Genomic DNA, 21,364 nt, shown 5'->3' on the forward strand with positions numbered 1-21,364 from the left:
ACACAACGAAGGCCGCAAAAATATCTGACACGATCTTATTTGTTGAGCCATAAGAGCGTGTCAGATATTTTTGCGGCCTTCGAAGAGTAACATATTATTGCAGGTGACTGTACAAGTAATACCTGTATACAAATATACCTATGTAAATCCTATTTAAAAAAATACGTTACAATAGGCCTGATGACAAATTTTGAAATCCCTTTTATTATTGTCGGTACACTTGTATTGGTTCCGAAAAACACAATATTTCAGCTATACTCATAAGATTTAACATAAATAATTGCATTTTATTATAGCTAGTTTAAAACTCGCGCGAAAACGCCTCGCACGACATTTGTGACGTCACCATTTAGTTGGTGGTATGGTGGTAGACATTGTTTACATACTTACAGTTACGAATTTCCCTTGAATCCGAATGATATTGTTAATTCAGCACCATATATTACGATTAGTGATGATAAATACATTACAAAAATGTATCACAATAACTCACTTTACACAAAAACTCTCACACGGTTGCAATTTAAGATGAATTATTTAGATACATGTAAATTTTGAGTGAAAGGGTTTTACTTTTTAATTTTTCATTTTTTCTAGTTACGACAGCCAACATGGCAATGATAGTTCCATTCAGCCAAATAATTAAAAAAGTTTGTTGGTGAAATATCGTATTATTTAGCATTTTATTTAGATAATAACAAATAGATATCTCCTTTATATCGTGTAATAATATTTTTTGGACGTAATAAATGTTTAGTGGCGAAATAACATTTTTTTTGCACCTTCGAACTCTTTGGTGAGAACGTATGGATTTCGGTCAATGAGGTTGTCTATGTTGCTCTAAGAAATATGTTATGGATTGATGACGTCACTGTTTGGAACGCTTCTGATTGGCGTTTCATTAATAATGGCCGATTGGAGAATTTTGCAGTTTTATTTTATTGAATATATTAATAATCCTTCAGTTTATACTGAGATTGGGCCATTTTTTAGAATCATATTAACATATATGTTTCTTTAAAACCATTATTTCCGTGATTCTTTGTTACTTGCAACACGCCTATTGTATCAATGTCGTTCGTTGGGACAAAGAATAATACTTACGGTCAGTGAAAATTTTTCCATCTTTAAAGGAGTTACTAGTACACAAGAAAGTATGTAGATTGAAGGGTTTTATATTGAATGAAAACAAGTATTTGCACTTAAGAAGTATAATTACTGTAATTACTTGTATTGTTACCATAGTCTTCTCTTTGTTTCTCAGCACACAAGCTTACTCGTAGTCTAGAATAAGAAATATAACTGAAAAGGAATACAAACAAGTTATTAATAGAGCTCCTGTATCCATGAAATATTTGTTAAGCATGAGCCCGTAAAGGGGCCCACATATTACCAGTTCGCCGGACGATATCAGCCTGTCAGTTAAACGCAAAAGATGACAGTTCCGAATATTTAAGTCATTCGCCAAGAAAGGGTCAGAAACGTTCATGAAGTTTCAATTGCTCAGATTAAAATAAGTTTTTGGCAAAAACCGCATCTTTGGTACAAGCATTAATCGCTGACTGTACTTTTCTTTCCACAGGCAACTAATACTCATCAAGACAATTCTAACAAATCCAAACTTCAGATCAGCTCCATCTTATCATAATATTGCATTGTCATCCGATTTACATATGTATGCAAAATTTAAATTTCCACTATATCGGAAATCGGGTAGTGGGTCAAAATTAGCTGCCAAGATTTGACCCAGACTAACGTACATAAATACTAACAGGGCATAAAATAAAAGCTTATAAAAAAAAGTATTAAAGTTTATCATTTGACGAACGTTTTTAGAAAATGCAACTGAAATATGTTAATAAAACTTTACTTACCTCTGGATCCTTTGAATATGAACATTTGTGAACGTCAAATGCCCTTTGGCACTTATCTTTGTCAGGTGTATCTGAAAAGGTAATATTTAAGTTACTAATGGCCCTGTTTTATAGTAAATAGACATCTCTGAGCTTATAGAGGTTTCATATACCTACATAGTCAGCATCAAAAGTAGCGGATCAGACTACGCGTCAACGGTATCTAACATTCTCTAATAACCTAACAAAAAGATATATGTCTCTATAAGTAGATCAATTAGATTGAGACACATATTTACTTATGAACGCGAACTGTAGAGATAGGTAGGCAATTATACTTACAATAGGTACAATACAATACAATCTCTTCCAGACAACCTTACCCCTATTACCTCTATTCTTACTTACTTACCTCTATTTGTAAAAGTATTTGAGGGTGGCAAAATACTTTTGGTGCGTTGTTTCATCCACTACTATTGATGCCGAATGTAATGTTACGTTATCGAAAACACTTTAAAAAACCGGCCAAGTGCGAGTCGGACTCGCGCACGAAGGGTTCCATACCATTACGCATAAAAACGGCAAAAAAAAACACGTTTGTTGTATGGGAGCCCCACTTAAATATTTATTTTATTCTGTTTTTAGTATTTGTTGTTATAGCGGCAACAGAAATACATCATCTGTGAAAATTTCAACTGTCTATCATTATCACGAATCATGAGATACAGCCTGGTGACAAACAGACGGACAGTGGAGTCTTATTAGTAATAGTAATAGGGTCCCGTTTTTACCCTTTGGGTACGGAACCCTAATAAGGAACTGGAACAACTTTAAATAAATATAATGATTTAGTAATTGCTGACCCAAATGTTTGCACGCAAATATCATCTTGGAAACTCTGTCGGCGTACTGTTCGGGAATCAGGCTCACCATCATTTCGTAGTCCACCGTGTCATTCTCATCCACCTGCCAGGCAAAACCAAGAATTAATAGGTGGGCATTTCAATTTAAAGTTGTACCAAAAATGTTTGTGTTAGAATTGGTATTTTTTTATATTATTTCTACTCAGAATCACGAGCCTCCTCCTCCTTCCTTCCCGTCCCCATCCATTCCGTCTCCGTCCTTTTTTACTGAGAACAAAAGTGTCCCCATAGTTTTTGGTCCGTTTGGTTACGGTTTTCAATAAAACCTTCTATGACCGTAACAAAACGGACAAAAAAATGTATGAAATTTTGGGGACACTTTTTTTCTTGTATTAGGATCGAAAGAGCTCGTGATTCTGAGTCGGAAAAATATAAAAATTCCAAAATATATAATGCAAGTTGGAAGTACAATTTTAAATACAAATGCTCAGGTTTATATTGCACGTTAATTATAACTGGTTTACATTTATACTCTGTATCTTTAGGTATTTCAATAAATGTAAACAAATAATTTGTAATTTTTCGGGTAGTTATAACATTCATTGGTTAACCAACCAAATGTAAAACCGCCTGGAACTGTCACTGAATGACCTGACTTTAACCTACATTATTTGATCGTGTAATATTTTTATCTAAGTGACATTTGTTTACTTAGTAGATTTTGTTTACTTTTATTTAAATACCTAAAGATACAGACTATAGGTACCTCCTGTCACGACGGTACGTATGGAAGGGTGACTGCTATAGTTATTGGCCACTACCAACCACGACATAGTAATTGGCCGTTCATATCAATAAGGTTTCAATTGGCTTGTTTCTTTCTGATTTGTTACAAAAGGCCCTATCTCTCTCTCCCTAGAGACCTCTCTACTCTCTCTGTGGTCTCTGTTTGGCCCTATGGTTGACTGGTAGAGAATGCCATTTGGCATTAAGTCCGCCATTTGTACATCGTTGTATATATTTTGGGCAATAAAGTTTAAATAAGTAAATAAAAGGCCAAAGGCAAACTATGTAGTGGCCGATAACTATAACATTCACCCTACGATACAAAAAAAAATGTCATTCAATAAATTCATAATTATACTAACTAGGTACCGGAAGAATTACGTGCGTTTGATAGTTTACATTAAAGGTTTTCGTAAATTACATGATCAATAAGAAAAAATCAAATATAAAATCTCTTTTTCTTGCCTTAAGGCTAAAAACACATGCAAAGGAGGTTTTTAATCAGTTTAATCTCATAACTATTTTACCTACGTATATGTGTCTTAACTTAAATGGAGAGAAATAAATAAAACAACTCACGAGACTTGCTTCTTCCAGCAGGCAAAACATATAGCACTTCAATTTGGTGTCCTCCTTAAATATGCCGTTTTCGCAATTCGCTATATCCTCTGGGGGCAAGTAAGAATAAAGACTCTTTAATGTACTCAAACGCGAGACATGTTTTTCAAAACAATAGACGTGAAAGGGAGTAGAGGTGACGACATTTGAAAAATAATGTATGGGGATCCTTGGGACTTAGCAATTAAGTGCAGCATTTTAATTGTTTCATATTACATTGATTTGATTGGAGTTTAAATTATTTAACTTTTCAGAAGACTCGTGTTTGTTGGAAAAAACTATAAATAGCATATCCGCACTACGGCAGTTTTCACGTTCATGTAAAAATAAAATACAAATATACACAGCATAATATCAAAGCTAATTTAAATAAATTCTAATTTTAAAATACTTCATTAATTTAATTTTATAAATTCTCTTTGATAATATAGAGTAGAGGGATTTATGTGTATTTTTAAGTCACTGATATATGTAAATTAATGTATTTATACAAATTAAATCTTGACTTTGCTGTAGGTACGTGCCTAATAGTGGTTGAAAACAGTAGGGAAAAATATAAAGATGTCAAATGCATTTTTAAACACTTTCTACAAAAACACACTTAGAGCTCTTGAAAACTAATGGCAAGCTTAAGAAATGAGTCCTTTATAAAAGCCACTCCATCGCCACAGTTACAATAGAGACGAACCGAGAATAGGGTTGCCACCAATATAATTTAGATGATTATTCTTGCTTTCCGATAATTTACGAAAGACTCTAAAAATACGATTCGGTACGAGGGCTATATCCGCGAAAATCGATGTTCGAAAATTGCGGGCATCTTTCTCTGTCACTCTTATTACGCCTTCATTGGAGTTCAAAGAGAAAGATCCCCGCAATTTGGGAATTTCGGTTTAGCGGTAGGCCCCCAGGTACTTGAATTTTACTTTACAGTCTTATTTCATAAGTGTTTTTTTTTCTAACCATCGGATCACATCTAAGTATAAAAATAGTATATATATAATTAGTATTTCCATTCAGCGGGGGAATGCTGCCAGCATCTTTGGCACAATGCCGCGGGGGCCTTTTTTTAGATTTATTTTAATTTAGATTAGTTTAGTTTAAATTTTATTAATGTTAATTAATAAACACTTAATTATAAGTATACAAAAAAATATGGCAGCCCTATCTACGAGCGTCTTAGAGCTATGGTGTTAGGTTTAGCGGGCTGAATGTTTGACGTCACTCGCATGCGAGCGTAGAACAAAGGTAAGTGGAAATACAATTTTCTTTTGCGAACTCACCCTCGGCGACCCCGGTCTTGCCGACGCACTCGTTGTGAACGTGTTGTATTATTTCTTTGATTTCATCACTGAACACCTGGAATAGTTTTCATACTTTTAATATTTCATCTCGGCATTCTTACATTTGCTATGAAACAATACCTTTAAAAAATATTTAAAAATAAAAATGTATTTTTTATGTTAATTAAAAGTAGATACCTAAGTATGTACATAATTGATTGTAGCTAAAATAAAATGGTTCGCATTTAATTCTTTAACCTCCAGTTACTTTTCGAGATGTAAGGGTAATCATAATCACACTGATCCCCTAACAACAATTGTTGTAGCATGTTTTTCAATATTTATTTACTATAAGTATGTACTTACACTAAATTAGCAAAAAAGATAACGTTTCGAATGTTGTCAAAATAAAGACAGCCAACATATATTTATTCACAGCAGGTGCTTATTCTTACAATCTGAGACATCAACACGTATGTGTCATATAAGAGTGATAAAACATTGACAAGTCGTGTAGTGCCTATTTTTTATTATTCACTCGCTACGTGCCCCGTATCTACATGTCTTTGCTTTGTGAATAACGTCAGAGCAAAAAAGATGTTAATAAAAATGAGATAACATTTCAAAGAAAATTATTAAGTTGTGATTCCACTGGGACTAACCCAATGCGCATCAACTTGTATCATGGCGATTAATATTTAAAATGGTCCGAATTCATCTCCATTGTCACAAGGCGAATATTAACCACTGGAGTATAAAATTGGCGAGTTTCATTTCACTATTCTCATAAATACACAGAAATGCATTACGAAAGGAAAGGTCACGTAAACTTTTTGCAATTTTAAAGAGCTACAAAGCATGTCAGTAGAAAAGGCACTAATTTTCTACTGACGGAAATGGCTGAGGGGAGTAATCTAAACTAAACTAAACTAAACCCCGCAAACAAAACCCAGAGTCATTTTAGTTTTTTTACCACCACTAAATTTAATTCGAAATAAAAAGGCAATGCATACTTCTTTCACAATAACAGCAGTTACAGTTAGTGACGTGTGATATTGGAACTTGCCCCGTGGCTGCATTACGTATGCTCTAAAGAGCGACATTGAGCAATAGTGTCGAGCGTTCCGCGCCGCCTCATCCGTCAACCCTTCTGTCTAATTCACAAATATTATGCCTCTATTGTAAACTTACCTCGATAACCAGTCCACCTTGATATAAGAAACATCGATGACATCGCGCAGATCACGCTTATACTGGTTTTTCAGAGGTAACAGGCTCGGCGAGTTTAGTGAATGACAGCCCTTACCTGCTTGCAACTCATAAACTAACTCGAAAAATGTGATGCGACTTCGCTAAATGCGATATGTCTACCTACGAGTACTTGTTTTGAGAATAGGGCACGGAGGGCTTGCGGTGAGGATGAAATAAAGTAAATGTGAAACCTTTCATAACCTCTCGGGACGTGGAATACGCCTGTATATGACAACATAAAGATTTTGTAAAGAAGAAAAAAATTACAGAAAGTTTACAAATCGATAAGAAAAAAACAATCAAATTTAACAGGAGTTCAATATTTACTATGCACTTCTAAGTAAGTACCTAACACTCTTAGTAGGTATATTATAGTTGTATCCAAAAAGGAAATAATTTAATAAATCGGTTCAGAAATTACTGAGTATGAGGTATAATACGAATGAAAATTATTACTATTAAAAACCAATTAATTGAATAAACCTAGTTGTGTGAAGGTTTATAATTTTTTTGTTGCATTGAATATATTTTAAATCCATAATATATATCTCCTATAATTTGTAACTTCCAAATTATAATCTACATAAATAGCGCAAATAAATATTTCCTCGTGATGTAGGTATATACAGAATGACCTTAGCCATTGGACAAACCCTGAAATCCCACGTAGGGTTACTTCTCAGAAATGCTCTAACGGTAATATTTTTTTAATTATAACAAAAGATAAAAAAATAAATTATCAAACAAAAGTTATTTCCAATAATTGACAACAAAAAGAAAAATACAGTATTAATCATTGGCAATGCTTTTGACAATTTGTTTAAAAATGTGCGGCAATGATGACATTTGTCAAAAGTCAGAATCTTATTAATGTCCTAAATAAAAAAGATAATCAAAACGGTCGAAGAAGGTTTCATACTATTTATTACCTCAGGATTATAGCACATACAGTTGCTCCGAAGTAAAAAAATCGTAATTTGTTAATTTCTTCGTAACCACTACACCGATTGTTATGATACTTTGTATACTGTTTCTAAATACCCTAATGCATATGTACATTTCGGCTTTGTCCAATGGCTAGGGACACCTGTATAAATAGGCTTTCGTCGACGCCATCACAAAAAGTAAAATAAATTATTAACGCATATATAAGTTGTTAAGTAGGTTTTAAAGGGTTTATTTTTATATTATTGCAATGAACATTTAAGACATTTTTGGTGTATTTATGCAATGTGATTAAGTCATTTCTTATTGATACAACCATTAAACATATTCGCCTAGCACTTCAGCATCGCTGTTTGAAGCTATAGCTACCCATTAGCAACCCATTTTTCAATAGAAAAGGGTGCGAAATTCAAAATTGGTATGAGAGATCGACCGTTACCGTCTTACCGTCTACAATTTTAAAATTTGCTGCAGTTTACTACTGGTCAAATTGATTTCCCAGACCAAATTGGTTTTCTAGACTGCTCTGAGCGAATTAAAAAAAACTGTAAAATACTCACTGGCGTTTCCTTCCCGCCGCAAGCCAGAGCTACCAGCGCGCAGAGCACTGGCAGCGACCGGGACATGGCTCCCGATGCTATAGGGCCAGTGAGCGTCGATGGCACGCGCTGCGCTTTTATTCACACAATTATGCCGCGTAACGTAATGGCTGCCGGATCCGAAATAGAAGTCGGATTAAAACGGAAAAAACAAAATAATTTTATATGCATTGCTACGTACCTACTTGTTTATATGTAGATTAGATCAAACGATGAGCAGATGTTCAAATGCCGATGCCGGTTATTTAATTTCATGATTATTTCCTAAAACAAAATACTTGCCTATTTCGTTAAAATATAACAATTCTTTAGAAATCAACCCAAATTGCTTTAAATCGAGTCCCTATTTCTGGTGTTCACTCAGTCGATCACTCAATATCAGATTCCATTTCCGGCATAAGAAAACCACTTCGAGTATACAAATTTCAAACAAATATTAATCATTTTGAAAATCAGATGTTAAGAAAAAATATAAATCATTATTTATACAATGCGTTTAAAATAGTGCTTCCGTTGATATTAAAACTGATGCAGGAGCCTAAAAGCAACACGACACTGGTGAAATAAGTACCTACCTATGTATTAGTGCTTTTTTTTTAAATTATTAATATTAAACTAAAAATTCAGTAAGAAGTAGTAGTGTTAGTTTAAGGTGGATTAGTTTATCTGCTTAAAATAAAGCACAGGAACAAGCAAATGTTTATTTAGAGTTTATTCTAATACCTACCATCACCTATGAGTGAGGCATATTCAGATAGTAATATATTGTTCTGAATTTTAATACGCTTTCAAGTCACTTCGGCCGGAGGCCCTTCGCGAACAACTTCGCACAAGTTTGTTAACGTTTCACCTGAGTTTTATATCAGAATAGGCACCAAGCTCACACAACAAGAAGCTGTAGTTAGTTACAGACAGACGGCAATTAACACATTACATTAGCGCCGTCTCGTCACTACAAGGTGTAATCAGCGGGCGGAAGTTGGTGAATGAATAAGCAGGTGCCGATGCCGTGGACAACTAGGTACTTGGTATAGAATATCTACTGCTAAAATTAATGATTAGCTATTTGAAATTTTGTCAGCGAACACTGGTGATTCTTAAATAATAAAATGTTTCAAATAAGTTCAATACAGTAGCTACATATTTGCGGCGTTTGGAGTGGAAACCATGGGGCCGCCGGTGGGGACCTAGCGCGCGTCGCCTCTATGAGGAGATGTCAAAGTGCCTCATAGGGGTTTCCGGTGACCAGAGGCCTGGCCAATATTTTGCGCAACGGATCAGCATTGCCATCCAGCGGGGCATTGCGGCCAGCCTTCTGGGCACCCTACCTACGGACTACGACCTAGTTGTAAAAAATGTTTGTAAATAAATGATTTATATTGTCAAATGCAAAAAAAATCCAATACCTACTCACCCAAATTGAATATTAAAATCATTATAAAATGAGTATCATGATTACAAAAAAGTTGTTGAAAATTATGCAACATCGAAGTATTCCATTTATATTTTTGGGGCACTTCTCATAAACAAGCAAAACGATCCCATACACAAGGGATATGATACGACAGATTGTTAAAGTCACTTCCCGGGCAATTTTACACCCCAGTCATTAACGTTTGGCGCTGAACAATGGGAAGACGCTTACGTGTTTTTAGCGGACGACTCTTTTGTGTTCCACACAATAATAATGTCATAATTTGGCGAGTCGGCGGCGCGGGCGCGGCCTAAGCCTGGCGGTATCGGGCTTAATTATTATTAATGGCTGCAAGACAGCCTGTAAAATCACGCTCAGCTTATGCTACACTATAATGATTAAATATGATGTCGATGTAAACGCTTCCAATTTTCGTGAATGATGGATGGAGTCGTTATGCATTTGTTTGAGGTCAAAACACCACCAAAACAATAAAACAATGGGTAGACTACGAAAGCAAAAATCCTAAGGTAACTGGAATTTAATTTACTCTATTGTGCTCTACTACCCTCTGTCGGGGAACACAGAGATGACGTATCATGCTATTTTGCACAAAATTTGTCTGAAATAATCATACTACGCTAGTTCAATAACAATAAGCTTATCACCTCATGCATTGTGCTAGTATTTTGGTAAACACGAAAAACCCATTAGAGTTGTTTGCGATACGTGGCCCCTGTTATTCCAAACGATTACATAGTTCACCGCTCGACAAAACCAGTATACTTGCGTTCTTGGGCTCTGCGTTGTTGTTATAGAACCCGAGCTCACATTTATGCAGAGTTCACCTAAACGATAGGCTCTGTAACTTGGATATGTTGCAAGCGCAGGCGGCGGCGTCAGTGACCGTGCTAAGCCGATTTGTTGCCGTGTTGCCAGCAACAGTATCATGCACTCGCGTGGGTCGAGATCAGCACTGATGCACCTTTATAGCGTTTTGATGTGAGCCGATGGCCGGATGGCGAAACTGACTTCAAATAACTGAAAGGCAAGCTGATGGGACGACGGCGCTTTTACATTTTACCTGCGCTCTTACGTGACCGATATATATCGCCATAAGTAGTTTCAAATTATTTATTTTTTACCATATATATGCATACTTATACGAGTATTTATTACTTAAATATAGAGCCTGCAAGGACACAGCAATCTCAGAATAAAATTATATAGGTAGGCATGTATTGACTATTATTATTTATTAAGTATGTATACAGGCTGGCTAAAACATATCTGCATTCCTGTTGCCAGGGAGGTTTTGTGTACAGTACAGTCAGCTGCAGGGACAGTTGACCCGTCCTGTATACAGGGATCGGAGTCAGTCTGTGTCACGCATATAATGGTTAACCCTTCAAGTGGCGGTCAACCCGTGAATGGTCGATGCGAAAACCAGTAAACTGTCATCCACCAGTGAGTGGTTAATGAGGTGTTGACGTATTTAGAGGTGAAATTGAACGCATTTAAGTATAGTTACGCTCTTCTAGGTTAGGTAGCGAGTTAGAGAAGGATAGCATAACATAAGAAACACAAAAACACTTGGTATAAAATTTGTTGGTGAGGACCATTGATCCGGGAGCGACCGCCTAGTCCGAGGTCAGTCTCGTTTTTTAAGAGGTTGTTTTGTAAAAGAAATTGTATCTTAGGTCCCTTTTATTGATTTAATCTTAAAGATAAAAGTCTTCCTTTGATAATTAAATAGCAATTCCCTCCAATAATCAATTAGTTTTATGGTGGTAGTATTTTTTAACAAGGAAGCTGGAAAACTGTCATTCTTCCGGAGTTTGATTAGGTCTGGCCAAATGTATAAACATTAGAATAATTTAGTTGCTATATTCAAATAGTCTATATAACGCTGATTCTAACAATATGTGATTTAATATACTTTCAAACATAGAAAAGTTTAAATCGACGATTTTGTAAAATTTTCTTAATCTGCGCTGACCACCCACGGGGGCCCCGCCACTTGACTACTTTTCGCGTTTTCGCTGGCGCCACTTGAAGGGTTAAGCTTTTACAATAGTTAACAATCCTTACAAAATAGAGTCTTGATGAGGCAATTATTATCCTCAAGAAATAACTAAGGTAAAAGGTATTAAATCCTTCACCGCCTCTCCTTTACTACATGTCAATGTTACCTAAAAGAACTTTTCCTCTTTAACCATGGATGAAATAATTTTGAAGTCACACTCGGTTATTAAAGACATACACGCAGACTTGAAAGTTGCGTAGCGTCTTAGCAATCCTAATGACGATGGACATGAAAGTCGCATCATTATAACGTTTTAATTTGTATGAAGGAATAATTAATATGAAGATAGAGTGGATGCGGCATGCAAGAGAAGAGCTATAGGCGACGTCATTAAGGTTTGGGTGCGGGTAGCGCAATCAAAGCCGACAGAACCCGCCCCTAACGACGAGTGCTCTCGATAAAAATTAAAAACACGTGCAAGCCCAGTCTGAGGAAAGTTTTAATGAGTACACGGCTCTCGCCACCAACGGGGCTGTTATTGCTATCACTTATACTGGCAAACCAGTTACCTTGTGATCTCTACATAAGTGAAACTAAAAGTGGCAGCTTCTGGGTTACTTACCTATAGGTGGAAATCAAAAGTAAATGCATAATCATAATGTGTCACCTTCTAACACCCCCTACTAGGCACCTATCTAAGAAAGGCAGGTGCGATAATCGCAAACCTACATGTATTATGTACGTATGTATGATGGAAAATGTACCGAGAAAGCGTAAGGTGTGTTGCAAGATGTGTTGGCCACACTAAAGTAAATTTGAAGAATCTGACTGTAAAGCTTCAGTGATAAAAGAGGTAAATCCTGAGATGGACGATAACGACAAAATAGGTACGTTGCCAGCGAAACTTCTAACATCACCTAACAGGTAACTTAGAGAGACGACAACCGCGAACCTAATAGACTAGCGATGGTGGAAATTGTACCGGAAAAACATATGGTTGACGCATGCAAGATGTTTTGAAGAAGACGCTAAAGTACGTTTGAAAACTTTGAGTGCAATGATAGACATTTACCTATATTGTACTCAGAGTTCAAACTTATTCTGGTTTGGTTAAGACGAGTGCTCTGTAAGAGGTGAAAGCAGGGCCAGGATAGACGCCCCTTGCCCGCGCCCTGTCTGTTTGGCAAGAGCTTCGGGTTTGCATTTTGTGTTACGTTTTGCATGTTTTTGTAACATAATTTGTGGCAGTAGTTTGCTGGGCAACTAAATTAGCTCTAACTTTGTGTGAGAGGGTGCCGAGAAAAGAAAAAGCCAGTATTGATAATAGTGTCAAGGAGATGTCAAGAGGAAGAGCCCGACTATCCACCTGTGACTTTTCGCATACCTATGATATTAGAAATAAATATGTTTAGCTTAGCAGTCTTGAAAGTACCTACAAAAAAGAGGAGAGTTGTGTACATACGTACATACATTTATTTTAAAAGTATTGGTATAAATACGAAATATTACGTAGGTTACTTATTTTACTAACCGGCTCAAGTATCATATATTATATATGTTACTAACTTACCGTACCTACTATCCTTTTAAACGTAGTATTCCATAGTGAATAGAATCAGGCGTTACTTTGCGGAAATCCATATTAATCAAAACCAAAATATTACTTTGCTAATCCGCGAGAAGATAATTGATTGACTAGCACGTTATCTTTTCGCGGATTAGCAAAGTAATATTTTGGTTTTGAGTAGTATTCCATATTATTATATTTTTCATTTATTATTTTATTTACTTCGTTTGCATTTCAAAAAGTTTTAAGCAAAACAATCGCATGAATATTTCGTATTATAAATATTTGCCCGATACTGAATCGTTAAAAAATAACCGAGTCTATAAAAATAATTCCAGCAGGATACACTATTAAAATGAATCCCCGATCCGTTCGCGCGGATGAAATCCATTGGCAAGATGCTTTTTCTGAGTATGAGGTATAATACGAATGAAAATTATTACTATTAAAAACCAATTAATTGAATAAACCTAGTTGTGTGAAGGTTTATAATTTTTTTGGTGCATTGAATATATTTTAAATCCATAATATATATCTCCTATAATTTGTAACTTCCAAATTATAATCTACATAAATAGCGCAAATAAATATTTCCTCGTGATGTAGGTATATACAGAATGACCTTAGCCATTGGACAAACCCTGAAATCCCACGTAGGGTTACTTCTCAGAAATGCTCTAACGGTAATATTTTTTTAATTATAACAAAAGATAAAAAAATAAATTATCAAACAAAAGTTATTTCCAATAATTGACAACAAAAAGAAAAATACAGTATTAATCATTGGCAATGCTTTTGACAATTTGTTTAAAAATGTGCGGCAATGATGACATTTGTCAAAAGTCAGAATCTTATTAATGTCCTAAATAAAAAAGATAATCAAAACGGTCGAAGAAGGTTTCATACTATTTATTACCTCAGGATTATAGCACATACAGTTGCTCCGAAGTAAAAAAATCGTAATTTGTTAATTTCTTCGTAACCACTACACCGATTGTTATGATACTTTGTATACTGTTTCTAAATACCCTAATGCATATGTACATTTCGGCTTTGTCCAATGGCTAGGGACACCTGTATAAATAGGCTTTCGTCGACGCCATCACAAAAAGTAAAATAAATTATTAACGCATATATAAGTTGTTAAGTAGGTTTTAAAGGGTTTATTTTTATATTATTGCAATGAACATTTAAGACATTTTTGGTGTATTTATGCAATGTGATTAAGTCATTTCTTATTGATACAACCATTAAACATATTCGCCTAGCACTTCAGCATCGCTGTTTGAAGCTATAGCTACCCATTAGCAACCCATTTTTCAATAGAAAAGGGTGCGAAATTCAAAATTGGTATGAGAGATCGACCGTTACCGTCTTACCGTCTACAATTTTAAAATTTGCTGCAGTTTACTACTGGTCAAATTGATTTCCCAGACCAAATTGGTTTTCTAGACTGCTCTGAGCGAATTAAAAAAAACTGTAAAATACTCACTGGCGTTTCCTTCCCGCCGCAAGCCAGAGCTACCAGCGCGCAGAGCACTGGCAGCGACCGGGACATGGCTCCCGATGCTATAGGGCCAGTGAGCGTCGATGGCACGCGCTGCGCTTTTATTCACACAATTATGCCGCGTAACGTAATGGCTGCCGGATCCGAAATAGAAGTCGGATTAAAACGGAAAAAACAAAATAATTTTATATGCATTGCTACGTACCTACTTGTTTATATGTAGATTAGATCAAACGATGAGCAGATGTTCAAATGCCGATGCCGGTTATTTAATTTCATGATTATTTCCTAAAACAAAATACTTGCCTATTTCGTTAAAATATAACAATTCTTTAGAAATCAACCCAAATTGCTTTAAATCGAGTCCCTATTTCTGGTGTTCACTCAGTCGATCACTCAATATCAGATTCCATTTCCGGCATAAGAAAACCACTTCGAGTATACAAATTTCAAACAAATATTAATCATTTTGAAAATCAGATGTTAAGAAAAAATATAAATCATTATTTATACAATGCGTTTAAAATAGTGCTTCCGTTGATATTAAAACTGATGCAGGAGCCTAAAAGCAACACGACACTGGTGAAATAAGTACCTACCTATGTATTAGTGCTTTTTTTTTAAATTATTAATATTAAACTAAAAATTCAGTAAGAAGTAGTAGTGTTAGTTTAAGGTGGATTAGTTTATCTGCTTAAAATAAAGCACAGGAACAAGCAAATGTTTATTTAGAGTTTATTCTAATACCTACCATCACCTATGAGTGAGGCATATTCAGATAGTAATATATTGTTCTGAATTTTAATACGCTTTCAAGTCACTTCGGCCGGAGGCCCTTCGCGAACAACTTCGCACAAGTTTGTTAACGTTTCACCTGAGTTTTATATCAGAATAGGCACCAAGCTCACACAACAAGAAGCTGTAGTTAGTTACAGACAGACGGCAATTAACACATTACATTAGCGCCGTCTCGTCACTACAAGGTGTAATCAGCGGGCGGAAGTTGGTGAATGAATAAGCAGGTGCCGATGCCGTGGACAACTAGGTACTTGGTATAGAATATCTACTGCTAAAATTAATGATTAGCTATTTGAAATTTTGTCAGCGAACACTGGTGATTCTTAAATAATAAAATGTTTCAAATAAGTTCAATACAGTAGCTACATATTTGCGGCGTTTGGAGTGGAAACCATGGGGCCGCCGGTGGGGACCTAGCGCGCGTCGCCTCTATGAGGAGATGTCAAAGTGCCTCATAGGGGTTTCCGGTGACCAGAGGCCTGGCCAATATTTTGCGCAACGGATCAGCATTGCCATCCAGCGGGGCATTGCGGCCAGCCTTCTGGGCACCCTACCTACGGACTACGACCTAGTTGTAAAAAATGTTTGTAAATAAATGATTTATATTGTCAAATGCAAAAAAAATCCAATACCTACTCACCCAAATTGAATATTAAAATCATTATAAAATGAGTATCATGATTACAAAAAAGTTGTTGAAAATTATGCAACATCGAAGTATTCCATTTATATTTTTGGGGCACTTCTCATAAACAAGCAAAACGATCCCATACACAAGGGATATGATACGACAGATTGTTAAAGTCACTTCCCGGGCAATTTTACACCCCAGTCATTAACGTTTGGCGCTGAACAATGGGAAGACGCTTACGTGTTTTTAGCGGACGACTCTTTTGTGTTCCACACAATAATAATGTCATAATTTGGCGAGTCGGCGGCGCGGGCGCGGCCTAAGCCTGGCGGTATCGGGCTTAATTATTATTAATGGCTGCAAGACAGCCTGTAAAATCACGCTCAGCTTATGCTACACTATAATGATTAAATATGATGTCGATGTAAACGCTTCCAATTTTCGTGAATGATGGATGGAGTCGTTATGCATTTGTTTGAGGTCAAAACACCACCAAAACAATAAAACAATGGGTAGACTACGAAAGCAAAAATCCTAAGGTAACTGGAATTTAATTTACTCTATTGTGCTCTACTACCCTCTGTCGGGGAACACAGAGATGACGTATCATGCTATTTTGCACAAAATTTGTCTGAAATAATCATACTACGCTAGTTCAATAACAATAAGCTTATCACCTCATGCATTGTGCTAGTATTTTGGTAAACACGAAAAACCCATTAGAGTTGTTTGCGATACGTGGCCCCTGTTATTCCAAACGATTACATAGTTCACCGCTCGACAAAACCAGTATACTTGCGTTCTTGGGCTCTGCGTTGTTGTTATAGAACCCGAGCTCACATTTATGCAGAGTTCACCTAAACGATAGGCTCTGTAACTTGGATATGTTGCAAGCGCAGGCGGCGGCGTCAGTGACCGTGCTAAGCCGATTTGTTGCCGTGTTGCCAGCAACAGTATCATGCACTCGCGTGGGTCGAGATCAGCACTGATGCACCTTTATAGCGTTTTGATGTGAGCCGATGGCCGGATGGCGAAACTGACTTCAAATAACTGAAAGGCAAGCTGATGGGACGACGGCGCTTTTACATTTTACCTGCGCTCTTACGTGACCGATATATATCGCCATAAGTAGTTTCAAATTATTTATTTTTTACCATATATATGCATACTTATACGAGTATTTATTACTTAAATATAGAGCCTGCAAGGACACAGCAATCTCAGAATAAAATTATATAGGTAGGCATGTATTGACTATTATTATTTATTAAGTATGTATACAGGCTGGCTAAAACATATCTGCATTCCTGTTGCCAGGGAGGTTTTGTGTACAGTACAGTCAGCTGCAGGGACAGTTGACCCGTCCTGTATACAGGGATCGGAGTCAGTCTGTGTCACGCATATAATGGTTAACCCTTCAAGTGGCGGTCAACCCGTGAATGGTCGATGCGAAAACCAGTAAACTGTCATCCACCAGTGAGTGGTTAATGAGGTGTTGACGTATTTAGAGGTGAAATTGAACGCATTTAAGTATAGTTACGCTCTTCTAGGTTAGGTAGCGAGTTAGAGAAGGATAGCATAACATAAGAAACACAAAAACACTTGGTATAAAATTTGTTGGTGAGGACCATTGATCCGGGAGCGACCGCCTAGTCCGAGGTCAGTCTCGTTTTTTAAGAGGTTGTTTTGTAAAAGAAATTGTATCTTAGGTCCCTTTTATTGATTTAATCTTAAAGATAAAAGTCTTCCTTTGATAATTAAATAGCAATTCCCTCCAATAATCAATTAGTTTTATGGTGGTAGTATTTTTTAACAAGGAAGCTGGAAAACTGTCATTCTTCCGGAGTTTGATTAGGTCTGGCCAAATGTATAAACATTAGAATAATTTAGTTGCTATATTCAAATAGTCTATATAACGCTGATTCTAACAATATGTGATTTAATATACTTTCAAACATAGAAAAGTTTAAATCGACGATTTTGTAAAATTTTCTTAATCTGCGCTGACCACCCACGGGGGCCCCGCCACTTGACTACTTTTCGCGTTTTCGCTGGCGCCACTTGAAGGGTTAAGCTTTTACAATAGTTAACAATCCTTACAAAATAGAGTCTTGATGAGGCAATTATTATCCTCAAGAAATAACTAAGGTAAAAGGTATTAAATCCTTCACCGCCTCTCCTTTACTACATGTCAATGTTACCTAAAAGAACTTTTCCTCTTTAACCATGGATGAAATAATTTTGAAGTCACACTCGGTTATTAAAGACATACACGCAGACTTGAAAGTTGCGTAGCGTCTTAGCAATCCTAATGACGATGGACATGAAAGTCGCATCATTATAACGTTTTAATTTGTATGAAGGAATAATTAATATGAAGATAGAGTGGATGCGGCATGCAAGAGAAGAGCTATAGGCGACGTCATTAAGGTTTGGGTGCGGGTAGCGCAATCAAAGCCGACAGAACCCGCCCCTAACGACGAGTGCTCTCGATAAAAATTAAAAACACGTGCAAGCCCAGTCTGAGGAAAGTTTTAATGAGTACACGGCTCTCGCCACCAACGGGGCTGTTATTGCTATCACTTATACTGGCAAACCAGTTACCTTGTGATCTCTACATAAGTGAAACTAAAAGTGGCAGCTTCTGGGTTACTTACCTATAGGTGGAAATCAAAAGTAAATGCATAATCATAATGTGTCACCTTCTAACACCCCCTACTAGGCACCTATCTAAGAAAGGCAGGTGCGATAATCGCAAACCTACATGTATTATGTACGTATGTATGATGGAAAATGTACCGAGAAAGCGTAAGGTGTGTTGCAAGATGTGTTGGCCACACTAAAGTAAATTTGAAGAATCTGACTGTAAAGCTTCAGTGATAAAAGAGGTAAATCCTGAGATGGACGATAACGACAAAATAGGTACGTTGCCAGCGAAACTTCTAACATCACCTAACAGGTAACTTAGAGAGACGACAACCGCGAACCTAATAGACTAGCGATGGTGGAAATTGTACCGGAAAAACATATGGTTGACGCATGCAAGATGTTTTGAAGAAGACGCTAAAGTACGTTTGAAAACTTTGAGTGCAATGATAGACATTTACCTATATTGTACTCAGAGTTCAAACTTATTCTGGTTTGGTTAAGACGAGTGCTCTGTAAGAGGTGAAAGCAGGGCCAGGATAGACGCCCCTTGCCCGCGCCCTGTCTGTTTGGCAAGAGCTTCGGGTTTGCATTTTGTGTTACGTTTTGCATGTTTTTGTAACATAATTTGTGGCAGTAGTTTGCTGGGCAACTAAATTAGCTCTAACTTTGTGTGAGAGGGTGCCGAGAAAAGAAAAAGCCAGTATTGATAATAGTGTCAAGGAGATGTCAAGAGGAAGAGCCCGACTATCCACCTGTGACTTTTCGCATACCTATGATATTAGAAATAAATATGTTTAGCTTAGCAGTCTTGAAAGTACCTACAAAAAAGAGGAGAGTTGTGTACATACGTACATACATTTATTTTAAAAGTATTGGTATAAATACGAAATATTACGTAGGTTACTTATTTTACTAACCGGCTCAAGTATCATATATTATATATGTTACTAACTTACCGTACCTACTATCCTTTTAAACGTAGTATTCCATAGTGAATAGAATCAGGCGTTACTTTGCGGAAATCCATATTAATCAAAACCAAAATATTACTTTGCTAATCCGCGAGAAGATAATTGATTGACTAGCACGTTATCTTTTCGCGGATTAGCAAAGTAATATTTTGGTTTTGAGTAGTATTCCATATTATTATATTTTTCATTTATTATTTTATTTACTTCGTTTGCATTTCAAAAAGTTTTAAGCAAAACAATCGCATGAATATTTCGTATTATAAATATTTGCCCGATACTGAATCGTTAAAAAATAACCGAGTCTATAAAAATAATTCCAGCAGGATACACTATTAAAATGAATCCCCGATCCGTTCGCGCGGATGAAATCCATTGGCAAGATGCTTTTTCCATTTTATTCATATTGGTGCTTTTTCAGGCAACATAAAAAATCCATTAGATCTGTGCATCGGCCGCGGCATCAGCGAGAGAACGGCCGACGACACAGCGGCCGCGAGCGCGGCAGTTGACCGTGTGTAAGCGGCTTTATTGCTTTCCTATCAACACCACTTTATTCACAACATATTCTATTTCATCTCTGATATCCATCCTAATATAACTTGACCTAAATACCCGTACCAACTACCCATAACCGGAGGTTAGGTTTAAAACTGGTTAGCTTGCGAAGTGGTCCGCGCGTTTTGAACAGCCTAACGTGCGCACATGGTGTACGAAGTGTGATACCCCTGATTAATTTCACAGAATGCACTCCAAATTAAATCAATTTCAATGCCGCTGCCGACATAGTTTTATCACCGGTATTAGTTAAAAGCCTTTAGAGTTGCGACTAAATAATCGATAGGGTATCTGCCACCTACCTAACGTAGACGTAACGATTAAAATTAGTTACTTAAGTAAACTTGTAACTACTCGTAGGTACCCTAAGTAGGTTAGGTAAAGTACGTAGAGCATGCACTAAGTAATGAAGCTGATAAAAGTGGTAAGTATCATTTTTTTTTAAATTCTTTTGTATTAAAATTTTTAGCGGTTGTGAAATTTTGGTAATCTTTTCCATCCCATTGTTCTTAACGGATTAAGTCTTGTTCAACAAAGAACTCTAATTTGTCCGAAAGCGAAGGAGAAAAAGCTTTTCATTTCTGTGGAGCCATAAAGCAGATGCTATTTTAAATCGCAATATCGCTCCTTCTCATTGTGCAGTCGGCTAAAAGTAGGAATAAATCGTGAGAATCTTTGCAAAACAATAGTTGGAAATGGTGTACGAGAGAAAAAGCCGGATGCAAATGCCATTCATATTAATTAGCAAGCGAGACGGGCTTTTACGAAATTAGACCCGTGATTTCAGTGGAGATTTATTATGGTGTTTGAAATGGTTTTCGGGGCAAAGGTAGCCATTTAGAGACAGGCAAATTGGTGTTGTCAGAGTGGCTTTTCAATTGAATTGACTGGGGCTTGTTTGTTGATGGCGGGTGAGTCAGAGGTGAAGCGGTTAATTTATGGCTTACGTGATCGGTATGGATGGACACTTCACATTACATTAATTGGAGTAAATTGTCCGGACGGATTCCATAATGCATAATTTGATTAGTAAAATATTATTTATTAA

At 36.5% G+C, this 21,364-nt stretch overlaps 1 protein-coding gene across 1 annotated transcript; it reads right to left on the reverse strand.

Annotated features, from left to right (window-relative positions):
* Window positions 1-1,193: 1,193 nt before the first annotated feature.
* On the reverse strand, window positions 1,194-8,309 carry LOC134789949 (general odorant-binding protein 83a-like). The gene is made up of 6 exons (XM_063760679.1): window positions 8,160-8,309; window positions 5,404-5,479; window positions 4,082-4,170; window positions 2,717-2,819; window positions 1,875-1,945; window positions 1,194-1,302 (listed from the first exon to the last, which is right to left on the reverse strand). The coding sequence occupies exons 1-6, from the start codon at window positions 8,223-8,225 to the stop codon at window positions 1,285-1,287; spliced, it is 423 nt and encodes a 140-aa protein (XP_063616749.1). The 5' UTR covers window positions 8,226-8,309; the 3' UTR covers window positions 1,194-1,284.
* Window positions 8,310-21,364: the final 13,055 nt, after the last annotated feature.

Source organism: Cydia splendana, chromosome 4 (genome assembly GCF_910591565.1).
Source record: "Cydia splendana chromosome 4, ilCydSple1.2, whole genome shotgun sequence".
In the NCBI taxonomy this organism is placed as follows: Eukaryota; Metazoa; Arthropoda; class Insecta; order Lepidoptera; family Tortricidae; genus Cydia; species Cydia splendana.